General features: G+C 44.7%; 1 protein-coding gene across 1 annotated transcript; it reads left to right on the forward strand.

Annotated features, from left to right (window-relative positions):
• The first annotated feature begins 5,571 nt into the window (after positions 1–5,571).
• Positions 5,572–12,574, forward strand: ndufb10 (NADH:ubiquinone oxidoreductase subunit B10). The gene is made up of 4 exons (XM_072559386.1): positions 5,572–5,754; positions 7,204–7,342; positions 11,642–11,781; positions 12,316–12,574. The coding sequence occupies exons 1-4, from the start codon at positions 5,607–5,609 to the stop codon at positions 12,417–12,419; spliced, it is 531 nt and encodes a 176-aa protein (XP_072415487.1). The 5' UTR covers positions 5,572–5,606; the 3' UTR covers positions 12,420–12,574.
• Positions 12,575–13,511: the final 937 nt, after the last annotated feature.

Here is a 13,511-nt window from a genome sequence, read left to right on the forward strand (position 1 = left end):
CCTGACCTGCTGTCCTTTTCCATCACCACATTCTCGACTCTGATCTCCAGCATCTATAGTGCTCACTTTCTCCTAATAGAATTCTAGTAGATTAGTTAAGCATGACCTGCTCTTCCTGAACCCATGCTGCTTCTGCCCAATGGGACAATAGGGTAAATGTAGGGGAATGGGTCTGGGTGGGTTGCTCTTTGGAGGGTCGGTGTGGACTTGTTGGGTTGTAGGGCCTGTTTCCACACTATAAGTAATCTAATCTAATCTAATCTATCTAGATTTCTTGCTATTTCTTCCATCGATAGTAGATTCAAGCAATTTTCCCAGTACAGAAGTTAAGCTAACAGCCTATAATTCTCCATCTTTTGTCTACCTCCTTTTTAAACAGTGGTGTCACATTTTCTGTTTTCCAATCAGCTGGCATTGCCCCACAGTTCAGTGAATTTTGGAAAATTTCCACAAGTGCACCTGCTATTTCTCCTGCCATCTCTGCTATCCTGCCCACCCTGGGATGCATTTCATCAGGGCCAGGACACTTGTCCTTAGCTCGATTAGCTTGTTCAATACCACCTCTTTTGTGATAATGATTGTTTCCAGGTCTTCACCATCTTCGTCTCCTTGTCAGTCTCTGGCATGTTATTCGTGTCCTCTACGGTAAAGACAGAAACAAAGTACCTGTCCAATGCCTTGACCATTTCCTCATACCCCATTACTAAATCCCCCTTCTCATCCAGTAAAGGACTAATATTTGAGAAGGGGGATGATCTCTCTCTGACATCTCTCACATAAGAACCTGTGTTTGAATTTACCTTTTTGCCAAGGGATGCCAAGGAAATCGGAACAGCATCATTAAGTTGCGATAGAGTCGTTGGGTTTTCAGTTAGTCGTTCTATATTCTATTCTCTTTTGTTCATGTTTCATTCAGTAGTTTGTAAATGAATTCTGTTTAAAACTGAAAGGTTTGATTAGCTGCATCACTCCTGGAATATCCACTTTACACCTGCTTAAAACAACTCAAAAAGCTAGGGTCTGGGCTATCTTCTTGAAATGTTTTGAGGGGGTCTGGCCTGGTCCATAACAGATGTAAACCAAGTTACCATCTACCCTCTTAGGTAGAAAAATTCGGTAGCACTATTTCAAAGAGCAGAGAGTTGCACTTTTCATCAGTATTCACACTGGAAAAGGGCAATGTTAGTGAGAATACGGAGATACAGGCTACAAGATTAGATGGGATTGAGGTTGAGGAAGAGGAAGTTTTAGCAATTTTGGAAGATCTGAAAATAGATAAGGGTCCTGGATTTATCCTTGTATTCTCTGGGAAACCAGGGAGGAGATTGCAGAGCCTTTAGCTTCCATTTTTATGTCATCATTGTCGACAGGAGTAGTGCCAGAAGATTGGAGGATAGCAAATGTTGTTCCCTTGTTTAAGAAGGGAGTCAGGACAACCCTGGTAATTATAGGCCAGTGAGCCTTACTTTGGCTGTAGGTAAGGTGTTGGAAAAGCTTTATAATCATCTAGAAAGGAATATGTTGATTCGGGATAGTCAACACGGTTTCGTGCCTCACAAACCCTTGTTAAATTCTTTGAGAAGGTGACCAAACAGGTGGATGAGGGTAACACGGTTGATGTGGTGTATATGGACTTCCGAAAGGCTTTTGATAAGGTTCCACACTGTCGGTTATTGCACAAAATAAGGAGTTTCAGGATTGAAGGTGATCTAGTGGTTTGGATCAGAAATTGGCTAGCTGAAAGAAGACAGAGGGTGATGGTTGATGGGAAATGTTCATCCTGGAGCTCAGTTACCAATGGTGTGCCGCAAGGATCTGTTTTGGGGCCACTGCTGTCATTTTTATAAATGATCTGCATGTGGGCATAGAAGGATGGGTTAGTAAATTTGCAGATGACACTAAGGTAGGCAGAGTTGTGGATAGTGCCGAAGGATGTTGTGGGTTACAGAGGGACATAGATAAGATGCAGAGCTGAGCTGAGAAGTGACAAATGGAGTTTAATGAGGTAGTTCACTTTGGAAGAAATAACAGGAATGCAGAGTACTAGGCTAATGGGAAAATTCTTGGCAATGTAGATGAACAGAGAGATCTCGGTGTCCACGTGCATAAATCCCTGAAAGCTGCCACCCAGGTTGATAGGGTTGTTAAGATGGCATATGGTGTGTTGGTGTTTATTGGAAGGGAGATTGAGTTTCAGAGCCATGAGGTCATGCTTCAGCTGTACAAGACATTGGTAAGGCCGCACCTGAAGCATTGTGTGCAGTTCTGGTCACCGCGTTATAGGAAGGACGTGGAAGCTTTGGAAAGTGTTCAGAGGAGATTTACTAGGATGTTGCCTGGTATGGAAGGAAGGTCTTATGAAGAAAGGCTGAGGGAACTGAGGCTGTTTTCGTTGGAGATAAGAAGGTTGAGAGGGGACTTAATCGAGATGTATAAAATGATCAGAGGGTTAGATAGGGTGGACAGTGAGAGCCTTTTTTGTTGGATGGTGAAGGCTAACACGAGGGGACATAGCTTTAAGTTGAGGGGTGATAGATTTAGGGGTAGTTTCTTCACTCAGAGAGTAGTAGGGGCATGGAACGGCCTGCCTGCAACACTAGTAGACTCACCGACTTTAAGGGCATTTAAATGGGCATTAAACATTCATATGGATGATGGTGTTATTAGGTTAGATGGGCATCAGATTATTTTCACAAGTTGGTGCAACATCGAGGGCCGAAGGGCCTGTAGTGCGCTGTAACGTTCTATGTTCTATGTTAACACATGCTATCATTTATCAACAACATGCTTTAATTAAAAAATAGGATTATCTGCTAACACCATATTACTGTTTGTGACAGTCTGCCATGCACACAAATTGGTTGCCATGATTCTTATTTTAAAATAGCAATTGACTATAAAAGTACTTTATGATCTGTGAGGCACCTTGGGATATTCTGAGGTCATGAAACATGTTATCTACACATATACAAGCTTTTCTTCTGATACATTTGCAAAATGAGTTCTTTAACACTTTACTTAAAGTGCATAATTGCAAAAAGTATCAAAGTTTTAAAGATGACTGAGTAATATTCTTAAATAAAAATGTTCTTTGTGTCTAGCAAGTTCTTGATTCTGTTGTGCAGCATAAGAATCCCAAAAGTAATGGTGCTGTTGTTTTAAGATGAAAGCAATGAATAGCTGCAGATTTTTCAGAACTGGCATAGTGAGGTGGTGCCACCTGCCAGAGAAACAGATAAATGCTTTGCAATATCAACAAAGTGCTTGAAATACTTTACAGTTCATCTCCACACAGGAATAAAAGACACTTAATGTTTTACTAGCAATCCTCCTCATCAGAAATTGAAAGAATTAGAAATGATCCATATTATCTGAGCAATCCTCACCAATGACCATCCTGGGGCAGTCTTTTTGACACCATCTTATTGTAGTGGAGGGATCTATAGAGGTAAAAACAAGGACTGCAGATGCTGGAAACCAAAGCCCGAAACATCGATTTTCCTGCTCCTCAGATGCTGCCTGACCAGCTGTGCTTTTCCAGCACCACTCTAATCTAGACAAGGGATCTATAGAGGAGAAAGTGAGGACTGCAGATGCTGGAGATCAGAGCTGAAAATGTGTTGCTGGAAAAGCACAGCAGGTCAGGCAGCATCCAAGGAGCAGGAGAATCGACGAGGGCTCATGCCCGAAACATCGATTTTCCTGTTCCTTGGATGCTGCCTGACCTGCTGTGCTTTTCCAGCAACACATTTTCAGCAAGGGATCTATAGAGCCAACTGGGTCATGTGCGAGTAAAGAAAACCACTTGATAATCTCTTATATTAAACAAGCAGTAGCTGATTGCATGTTGGCAACTGCATACAGGTTACAGTGATTGGATAGCAGGGTGACTCAGTGGTTAGCACTTCTGCCTCACAGTACCAGGGACCCAGGTACAATTCCATCTTCAGGCGAGTGTCTGTGTGGAGTTTGCGTATTCTCCCCATGTCTGCGTGGGTTTCCTCCCACTATCCAACGATGTGCAGAGAAAGGGTAGGGGGGCTGTGTGGGATGCTATTCAGAGGGTCAGTATGGACCTGATAGGCTGAATGGCCATCCATCACACTGTAGGGATTCCATGATATCACAGAAGCTAACCAGGACCTGAATGGTAGGACTTATTCCTTCAAGATCGTGACCTGCTCTCTGACCCGGTCCACATGGGGTATAGTTGGGACATTCCTCAGTACTCTCCCTTTCAGACCTTATACCATCATATAATAGATGAACAAAAGGTGTAAATAAGAAAAACTTACAAAATGTTTGCTGAAAGTTAAACATTAAATGCTGAGCTAATATTGAGATGAAAGGATATAAAACACATTAAAGGCAGTTCAGAGATACAGAGAACCTCTGAATGGTTTAGTCCATTGTGCACTGCAATTGGATTCCCACTACATGGGGAAGCGATGCTTAGTGGCATTACTGGTAGATTTTAAATTCAGAGACCTGAGTAATGTTCTGGGGAACCTGTGTTCGAAACACACTGTGACAGATAGTTAAAATTTGAGTTCAATAAAAATCTGGAATTAAGATTAAATCATTGCTGACCATCAGGGAAAAACCCATCTGGTTCACTAATGCTCTCTAGAGAAGGAAACTGCCATCTTTAGCTGGTCTGGCCTACATGCAACTCCAGATCCACAGCTGTGTAATTGACAACAGGGCAACTGGGATGGGTAATATATGCTTTTTTAGCCAGTGACACCTAATTCTCATGAATAATAAAAAAAACTGCAACTATTTGCCCCCACGTGCTCAGAAATCATTATGTGTGGCCATAAATGCAAGTGTGAAATTTAGGGTATTGAAGTTAATATATCATCAGAGATCCACAAATGCCCAGGTTATGCTCCTCAGGTTAATGTTGAATTAGGACAGTATTAAAGGCTGTGCAGTGGTAACTGCAATTGGCAGGAACTAGCATTTAAGGGCATGATCTTACTGCTGAAAGAAAGTCAGAGAGTATTAAGCATGAAAAGAGGCCATTCAGCCCATTGTGTCAATGCCAGTCATTGAGCACTTATCTACTGCAGTCCTATTTTCCAGCATTTGGGCCCATTGACCAATATGCGAGATAATGCTCGAGGTGCTTGTCTAAATATTTGTGAAATGTTTTTGGCCACTTCTTTTGGCTTTTAAGCATTGAGTTGCAGACATCGGTGAAAAAAAATACTTAGATGCTCTCGAAATACCCTTTACCATAAAAGTCTCCCCCGAGTTATTGACCCATCAACTAAGAAGAAAAGTTTATTTACATGAAACACCTCTACGCACATTACAATTTTGCAAACCTCAATCAGGCCTCCTCTTTGCCTTCTTGGAATTGTGTTACAAAATGTAAACTAATTGTTTTTCTCTACATTAATACTTCCCACATAGGGCGCCATGTTGTGTGTGTCACTGTGTACCTCGCGGGGCGCCATGTTGTGTGTGTCACTGTGTACCTCGCGGGGCGCCATGTTGTGTGTGTCACTGTGTACCTCGCGGGGCGCCATGTTGTGTGTGTCACTGTGTGTCAGAGAGTGCGGCTGCGCAGTTCGTGGTGGGCCCTGTAGGTCGGAGTGATGCCTGAGGACTGGGACAAGGACGTTTACCGGCAGCCGGACAGCCGGACCCCGGCGGTGGACAAGAAGACCGGACTGCCCAACCCGGCGGTTATTGTCAGCAAACTATTCTACTACACGGTCGACTTGCCGGTTACAACCTTCAGAGGTGAGGCAGAGGAGGAAGGTCAGGGAGAGAGAGAGAGAAAAGGGGGAGAGGGAGAAAAAAAAGGGGGAGTGGGAGAGAGGGGAGGGAGTGAGAGTGAGAGTGAGGGAGTGAGGGGAGGGAGAGGGAGTGAGGGGAGGGAGAGGGAGTGAGGGGAGGGAGAGGGAGTGAGGGGAGGGAGAGGGAGAGGGAGTGAGGGGAGGGAGAGGGAGTGAGGGGAGGGAGAGGGAGTGAGGGGAGGGAGAGGGAGAGGGAGTGAGGGGAGGGAGAGGGAGTGAGAGTGGGAGTGAGGGAGAGGGAGAGGGAGTGAGAGTGGGAGTGAGGGAGAGGGAGAGGGAGTGAGGGAGAGGGAGAGGGAGTGAGGGGAGGGAGAGGGAGTGAGGGGAGGGATGAGGGGAGGGAGAGGGATGAGGGGAGGGAGTGAGAGGGAGAGAGGGAGTGGGAGGAAGTGGGAGTGAGGGAGTGGGAGTGAGGGAGTGGGAGTGAGGGAGTGGGAGTGAGGGAGTGGGGGTGAGGGAGTGGGAGTGAGGGGAGGGAGGAGAGGGAGAGGGAGTGAGGGAGAGGGGGCGAGGGAGTGAGGGGAGGGAGAGGGTAGGGAGAGTGGGGGGGGGTAGGGAGAGTGGGGGGGGTAGGGAGAGGTGGGGGGGGGTAGGGAGAGGTGGGGGGGGGGTAGGGAGAGGTGGGGGGGGGGTAGGGAGAGGTGGGGGGGGGGTAGGGAGAGGTGGGGGGGGGGTAGGGAGAGGTGGGGGGGTGTAGGGGAGTAGGGAGAGTGGGGGGTTGGGAGAGTGGGGGGTAGGGAGAGTGGGGGGTTGGGGGGTAGGGAGAGTGGGGGGTTGGGGGGTAGGGAGAGTGGGGGGTTGGGGGGTAGGGAGAGTGGGGGGTTGGGGGGTAGGGAGGGGGGGGGTGGGGGGGGGTAGGGGGGTAGGGAGAGGGGGGGGTAGGGGGGTAGGGAGAGGGGGGGGTAGGGGGGTAGGGAGAGGGGGGGGGTAGGGGGGTAGGGAGAGGGGGGGGGTAGGGGGGTAGGGAGAGGGGGGGGTAGGGGGGTAGGGAGGGGGGGGTAGGGAGAGGGGGGGGTAGGGGGGTAGGGAGAGGGGGGGGGGTAGGGGGGTAGGGAGAGGGGGGGGTAGGGGGGTAGGGAGAGGGGGGGGTAGGGGGGTAGGGAGAGGGGGGGTAGGGAGGTAGGGAGAGGGGGGGGTAGGGAGGTAGGGAGAGTGGGGGGTAGGGGGGTAGGGAGAGTGGGGGGTAGGGGGGTAGGGAGAGTGGGGGGGGTAGGGAGAGTGGGGGGTAGGGGGGTAGGGAGAGTGGGGGGGGTAGGGGGTAGGGAGAGTGGGGGGGAGGCAAACAATAATTAGTAACAAAATGGCAGCTTAGATCTATTATTTCCAGCATCCTCATCTTGTATTGATAATCGTGGATTTGTTTTGTGGATTTTTTTTTCATATTGTTTTGCAGATTGGGTGGAACGCCAGCGAGAAAAAAACAAGTTCTATTACTATCACCGACATTTCAGACGAGTGCCAGATTTGACCGATTGCACTTTGGGTGATTTCCTCTGTTACTATGAGGCAGAGATGCAGTGGAGAAGAGACTAGTATGTACCTGATTACAAATTTTAAATTTCTGTTGATATAGAGTCTATACTGGTTATGATTTTTCTGTGAGATAGAAATCGACGTGTAAAATTATTAAAGACAATCTCTGGTGAATGTAATTATATTCACCTTTTGCACTCATTTCCTCAAAGTTCCCTTCCAAGCACTATTCTGACTTGAAACTATGATACCATTACTTCACAGTAGCTGAGGTCAAAATCCTTGAACTCCCTCCTTAGTAGCACTGAGTGTCTCTGTCTTCCAGCTGAGAGGAAGATATAAGAGGCAATTTTTTTTCACAGAGGATGGTGCATGTATGAAATGAACTTCCTGAGAAAGTGGTGGGTGTGGCCACAATTACAACATTTAAAAGACATTTGGAGCAATACATGAATAGGCAAGGTTTGGAAGGATATAGGCCAGGAGCAGGCAAATGGGACTACTTTAGTTTGGAATGGACAAGTTGGATGGAAGGGTCTGTTTCTGTGCTGTATGATTCTGTGACTCCATAAGACTGCTCACTCATCATCTTATCAAGGGACAATTAGAATGCACGACAAATGCTGACCTACCTAGCGAGTCCCACATCCTATTAAAGAGTAAAAACAAACAAAAAGGACTGCACTTTGATCCTCAATATGTTGGGTCAAGATTGTCTGTGTACCACCTCAATTTTCAGATGCAGGCCTCCAAAATGTCTGCTTTTGACATTTTTGCTTGAAATCAGATTTTACTGTAGATTCTCTTGCACTCATTCAGCTACCACCTCTTGCTTTTCCATCTATCATTTATCTCTTTATCAGATTTCTTATTGGCTGTCTTTGTCCATTCTCCTTCTCTCATAAAATGATTCAGCACAGAAGGAGGCCTTTGAATACTTGTACCCTGTCTGGGTATTTGACTTCCAACTGCTACTTACTCTTGGCAGACCTGCAATTCAGATAGTGTTTGGATAGAAACAAAAACAGAAATTGCTGGTAAAGCTCAGCAGGTCTGGCAGCGTCTGTGGAGAGAAACCGGAGTTAATGTTTCGGGTCCAGTGATCTTTCCTCCAGTTCTGATGTTTTCCAGTAATTTCTGTTTTCGTTTCTGGTTTCCAGTACCTGCAGTTCTTTCAGTGTTTAATTAGTGTTTGGGTAGAATCTGAATGGGGTAGAGCAGTAAAGGGATGTAGTGTAAGGAAAGGTAAGTGATGTAAAGCTTAATAAGAAAGAGGAGAGCACTCATTGATCATGGAGCTGAACAGCACAGAAACAGACCGTTCAGTCCAACTCATCCATGCTGATCAGATATCCTAAGTTAATCTAGTCCCATTTGCCAGCATTTGGCCTAGATCCCTCTAAACCCTTCTTATTCATAATCCCATCCGGATGCCTTTTAAATGTTGTAATTGTACCAGCCTCCACCAGTTCCTCTGGCAGCTCATTCCATACATGCACCTCTCTCTACGTGAAAAAGTTGCCCCTTAAGTCCCTTTTAAACCTTTCTCCTCTCACCTTAAATCTATGCTGTCTAGTTTTGGACCCTGGGGAAAACACCTTGGCTATTCACCCTAGCCTTGCCTGTCATGATTTTGTAAACCTCTGTAAGGTCACCCCTCAGACCCTGACGCCTCGGGGAAAACAGCCCCAGCCTACTCAGCCTCTTCCTATAGTTCAAATTCTCCAACCCTGGCAACATCCTTCTAAATCTTTTCTGAATCCTTTCAAGATTCACAACATCCTTCCGACAGGAGGGAGCCCAGAATTACGCACACTATTCCAAAAGTAGCCTAATCAATGTCCTGTACATCCGCAACATGACTTCCTAACTCCTGTACTCTATACTCTAACCAATAAAGGCAAGCATACCAAATGTCGTCTTCACTATCCTATCTACCTGCAACCCTTTAAGTCTGCCCCATTATTCATAATGTCATGTCTGATCTATCCCAGACATTAACTCCAATTCAATGCTAGTTCCTCATAACCCTCAACTCCTTGATCTTTCAAAAACTATTGACTTGCTCTTTTAAATATTCTGTGATGTAGCCTCCAGAACCCTCTTAAGTGGAGAATTCAAGACACTTCACTGCCCTTGGGAGAAGGAATTCCTTCACCTATCAGTTTTAAAAGAGTGACCCCTTATTCTGTAACTATGACTCCTGATTCAAGAACCCCCCCCGCCATCGCAATCACTGTGTCAACATCTCCCCTGTCGAGTCCCTCAGAATCACTTCTGTTTCATTAAGAGCAGCTCTTACTCTTCAAAATTTTCCTGAATAAAGCCACAAACAAAAACAGAAATTGCAGGAGAAACTCAGCAGGTCTGGCAACATTTGTGGAAAGAAAGCAGAGTTTACATTTCAAGTCCGGTGACTGTTCTTCATGACGTGCTGCCGCATCTATTTTTCTTTCATCAGCAAATTTAGATGCCTCTGCGCTACTGATATGGATAGTAAATAATTGAGAATTTAGGACTGATCCTTGTGCCACTCTATTAGCTATATCACTTCAACCTGATAAAGACCCAGTGCGTCTATCTTCTGCGAGTAAACTACCTCTCAATCCATGTTAATGTGTTACCCCCACCCCTCAGTACCGTGAGCCCTTATTTTGTGCAACAACCTTTTGTATTGCACCTTATTGAGTGCCTTCTGGAAATCCAAATGCATTCTGTTTCCTGGTTCCCCTTCATAAACTCCATATATGTCCTCAAAGAACTCTAGAAAACTTTTCAAACAAAATTTCCCTATCACAAAGCCGTGTTAACTCCAATTGCATTAAACTTTCCTAAGCGTCTTGCTCTTTCTTCCTTAATGATGGAGTCTAGCATTTTTCCAACAACAGACTTTGAGTCTAATTGGCCTATATTTACTGCATTCTATCTGTCTTCCTTCTTGAACAGAAATGACGCATTAGTCATTTTCCATTGGACTTGCACCCTCCTGTGATCCAGTGAGTGCTGGAATATTTTGGCCAATGTTTCCAGTTTCTCTGCAGCCTTTGGATGTGGGCCATCAGGTCCTGGTGGTCAGCATCACGCTGGTATTTTTTCCAGTTGCACAGACCTGTGAGGTTCAGGTGCTGCAGTGACTCCTCAGTTGGAAGTCAATGCCGTGATCAGGATTGGTACACCCATTGCAGAACGTCGAACTGGCTGCATGCAAGCACAGCCCTACAGCTTAGAGGGAACAATGCTGATGTCTATCATTAGTCCTGTTAATTTGTCAAATACATTGTCTTTGATAGAGACTGTTACAAGATCTTTCCTCACATTAGCACCTTACTTATCAGTTATCTTTATAATATTATATGCTCTTTGCCACGAGGACCAATGCAGAATGTTGTTCTAAATGATCCACCATTTCCCTATTCTGTTTTTAATTCCCTGCTTTCAGCCTTCACCGGTCCCATGCTTGCTTCAGCTTTTATTTATCCATTGTGGTATCGTTGTTGCAGCATTTATTACCCATCCCTAATTACCTTTGGAAAGGTGGTGGTGAACTGCATTCATGAATTGCTGCATTTCACGTACTGCAGGTTGGCCCTCAGTGTCCTTGAGGGGGAAATTTCAAGGATTTTGACCCAGCAAAGGAACAGTGATACATTTGTACAGAATGGTGGTGAGCAGCTTGGAGGGGATTTTGCAGGTTGTGGCATTCCAGTGTAACTACTGTCCTTGACCTTCTAAATGGTGGAGGTTGTGTGTTTGGAAGGTGTTATCCAAGAAACCTTGAAGAATTTCATTAAAAAATCACACATCACCAGTTATAGTCCAACACATTTATTTGGAAGCACTTAGCTTTCGGAGCACTGCTCCTTCATCAGGTTCACAACCACCTGATGAAGGAGCAGTGCTCCGACAGCTAGTGCTTCCAAATAAATGTGTTGGACTATAACCTGGTGTTGTGATTTTTAAACTTTGTACAGCCCAGTCCAACACCTGCACCTTCAAATCTTGAAGAATTTCTGCAGTGCATCTTGTAGGTAGTGCCATATTGCTGCCACTAAATATCAGTGGATAAGGTGGCAAAATACATCATCAAGATAAGATTAGAACTGAGACAAGTATGCATTTCTGGAACGGCTGAACAGGCCGAAACCTTTTTCTTTCTGTAGACAAGAGAATGCAGTGGAATGACCTGGTTGAAGTTCTGTCCGTTTTCTGAAGGTTGTAATAGATTTCACTCATCGGACAGAAGCTTATTTTTCAGTATTTGCCAAGACTGGAGTCTCTGAATCAGCAGATCTTTTGCTGTCAAACAGTAGTACTTCCATTTTATTGGTTTGAATAAATTTGCACTTTCTGTTTTGCAGCAAGGTTGATCAGGAAATTATAAAAATTCTTCAGGAGCGTCTGAGGGCCTGTCAGCAGAGGGAAGGGCACAGCTATGTACAGAATTGTGCTAAGGAGCTCGAACAATTCAAGCAGGGAGCAAAAGGCTACCAATCAAGATGTAAGTCATATTTGCAGACTGATGATTTGTGTAATGTTATGATCAATTTAATGTGTAGTAAAGAAAATTGAACTGCATCTTATCTAACAACTCCTTTTAAGCATTTGTTAAGCACTCTTGCATCAGAGTCTGAATGTTCTGGCTTCCAGCTCAAATTGTGCACAATAATCACGTCTGACACTTCAGTGCAATATTGAGGGAGTATTGCATATTCAGAAATTCTATCTTCAGGGTAAGTTATAAAATTGAGCCCCATCTTCCTCCTCCATCCAAATAAATGCATCAGAAAGGAGAAGTTCTGTCTTGTGTCCAGGGGATTTACTGCTCAAATTACATCACAAAAACATGTGGAGCCTGTTGTGCAAGCTAGCTGCTATGTGTCCTTCATGCGGCAGATAAATGTTGTATTTCTTAATAAGGATATCTTTCGATGAACAAAAACATGGGATGCGGTTGTATTTGCATAAAATCACATTGAGGTGGATGAACCTTGCTGTTGATTTGCAGTCTAATTTACTACTTTTCTTTTTGCAGATGGTGACCTGGGAGCTTATGCTAGTGGCAGAAAGTGTCTAATGAAACAGAAACATCGAATGATTGAGGAGAGGGAGAGGGAGCAGGCAGCATCTGAAGCATGAACAGGTCCCACCAGAAAGTGACGTTCTTTCAAAATTACTTTATGACTAACTGTCATCTATAATGTATAGTCTGAATGTGTTCAAATTGTTAAATGCTATATTTCATGTGACTCCAGCATATGGATGCTTATAAAATAACATGCCATAACTTGTAATCTGTTTTGTCCTTTCTTATGCTTGCTGGATAAAACACAAGATTCTTACAACATTGTTAATTAAAAACCTTGCTGAGTTGGTCTGAAGATGTGGTAAACTGGTCTCTGAAATGGCTCAGCAAGCCATTTCAAAAGCAATGAGGGTGGGAATCAAAAGTAGTCCTTTTCAATAAGAATGAAGAAAATACCAAGGGGAAACAAGATACCACACCACATCAAATGCTGGAATTCATGACAATAATACTGGTCATATTCAACAACATAAAACATCAGTCTGTCATAGTTAGGTAAGCTTTTCTGTAGAGTTATCCAATTAGTTCTACTCTCTGTTGTCCTTCAGATTGTATTTTACAGAATTGAACTGTTGCCTCCACCTTTTCACACAGCGCAAAACTAGTGTCGCTGCCAGTTCTTTTGCTAATTGCCTTAAATCTACAGTCAGAATCCCGAGTGTAGTTAGGCGACATTTGGCCCTTCAAGTCTGCACTGACTGACCGAACAGTACCTCTACTGCCCCCATCCTCATAACACTGCATTTACCTTGGCTACTCCAGCTGGCCTGCACATTACAGTCAACATAGCTTGGCCAGTTCAATGCATTCTGCCTTCAAAGCTGTATTCAAGTGCCCAGTGAGAGATATCTGAATGGGGTACATGAAGAGGAAAGGTTGGGAGGGATATGGGCCAGAAGCAGGCAGGTGGGACAAGTTTGTTTTGGGATTATGTTCAGCACGGACCGGTTGGACCAAAGGGTCCATTTCCATGCCCTATGATTCTTATAGTTCTCTCAGTACTAACTCAAGGGCAACACTACTGAGCAACCAGTTTAGAAAATCAACAAAAATACAAGTTGCTGAAAAAGCTCAGCACATCTGGCAGCATTGTGCAGAGAAATCAGAGTTAACATTCCAGGTCTAGTGACCCTTCCTCTGAGAAA

The sequence above is a fragment of the Chiloscyllium punctatum genome, chromosome 40, assembly GCF_047496795.1.
Source record: "Chiloscyllium punctatum isolate Juve2018m chromosome 40, sChiPun1.3, whole genome shotgun sequence".
Lineage (NCBI taxonomy): Eukaryota > Metazoa > Chordata > Chondrichthyes > Orectolobiformes > Hemiscylliidae > Chiloscyllium > Chiloscyllium punctatum.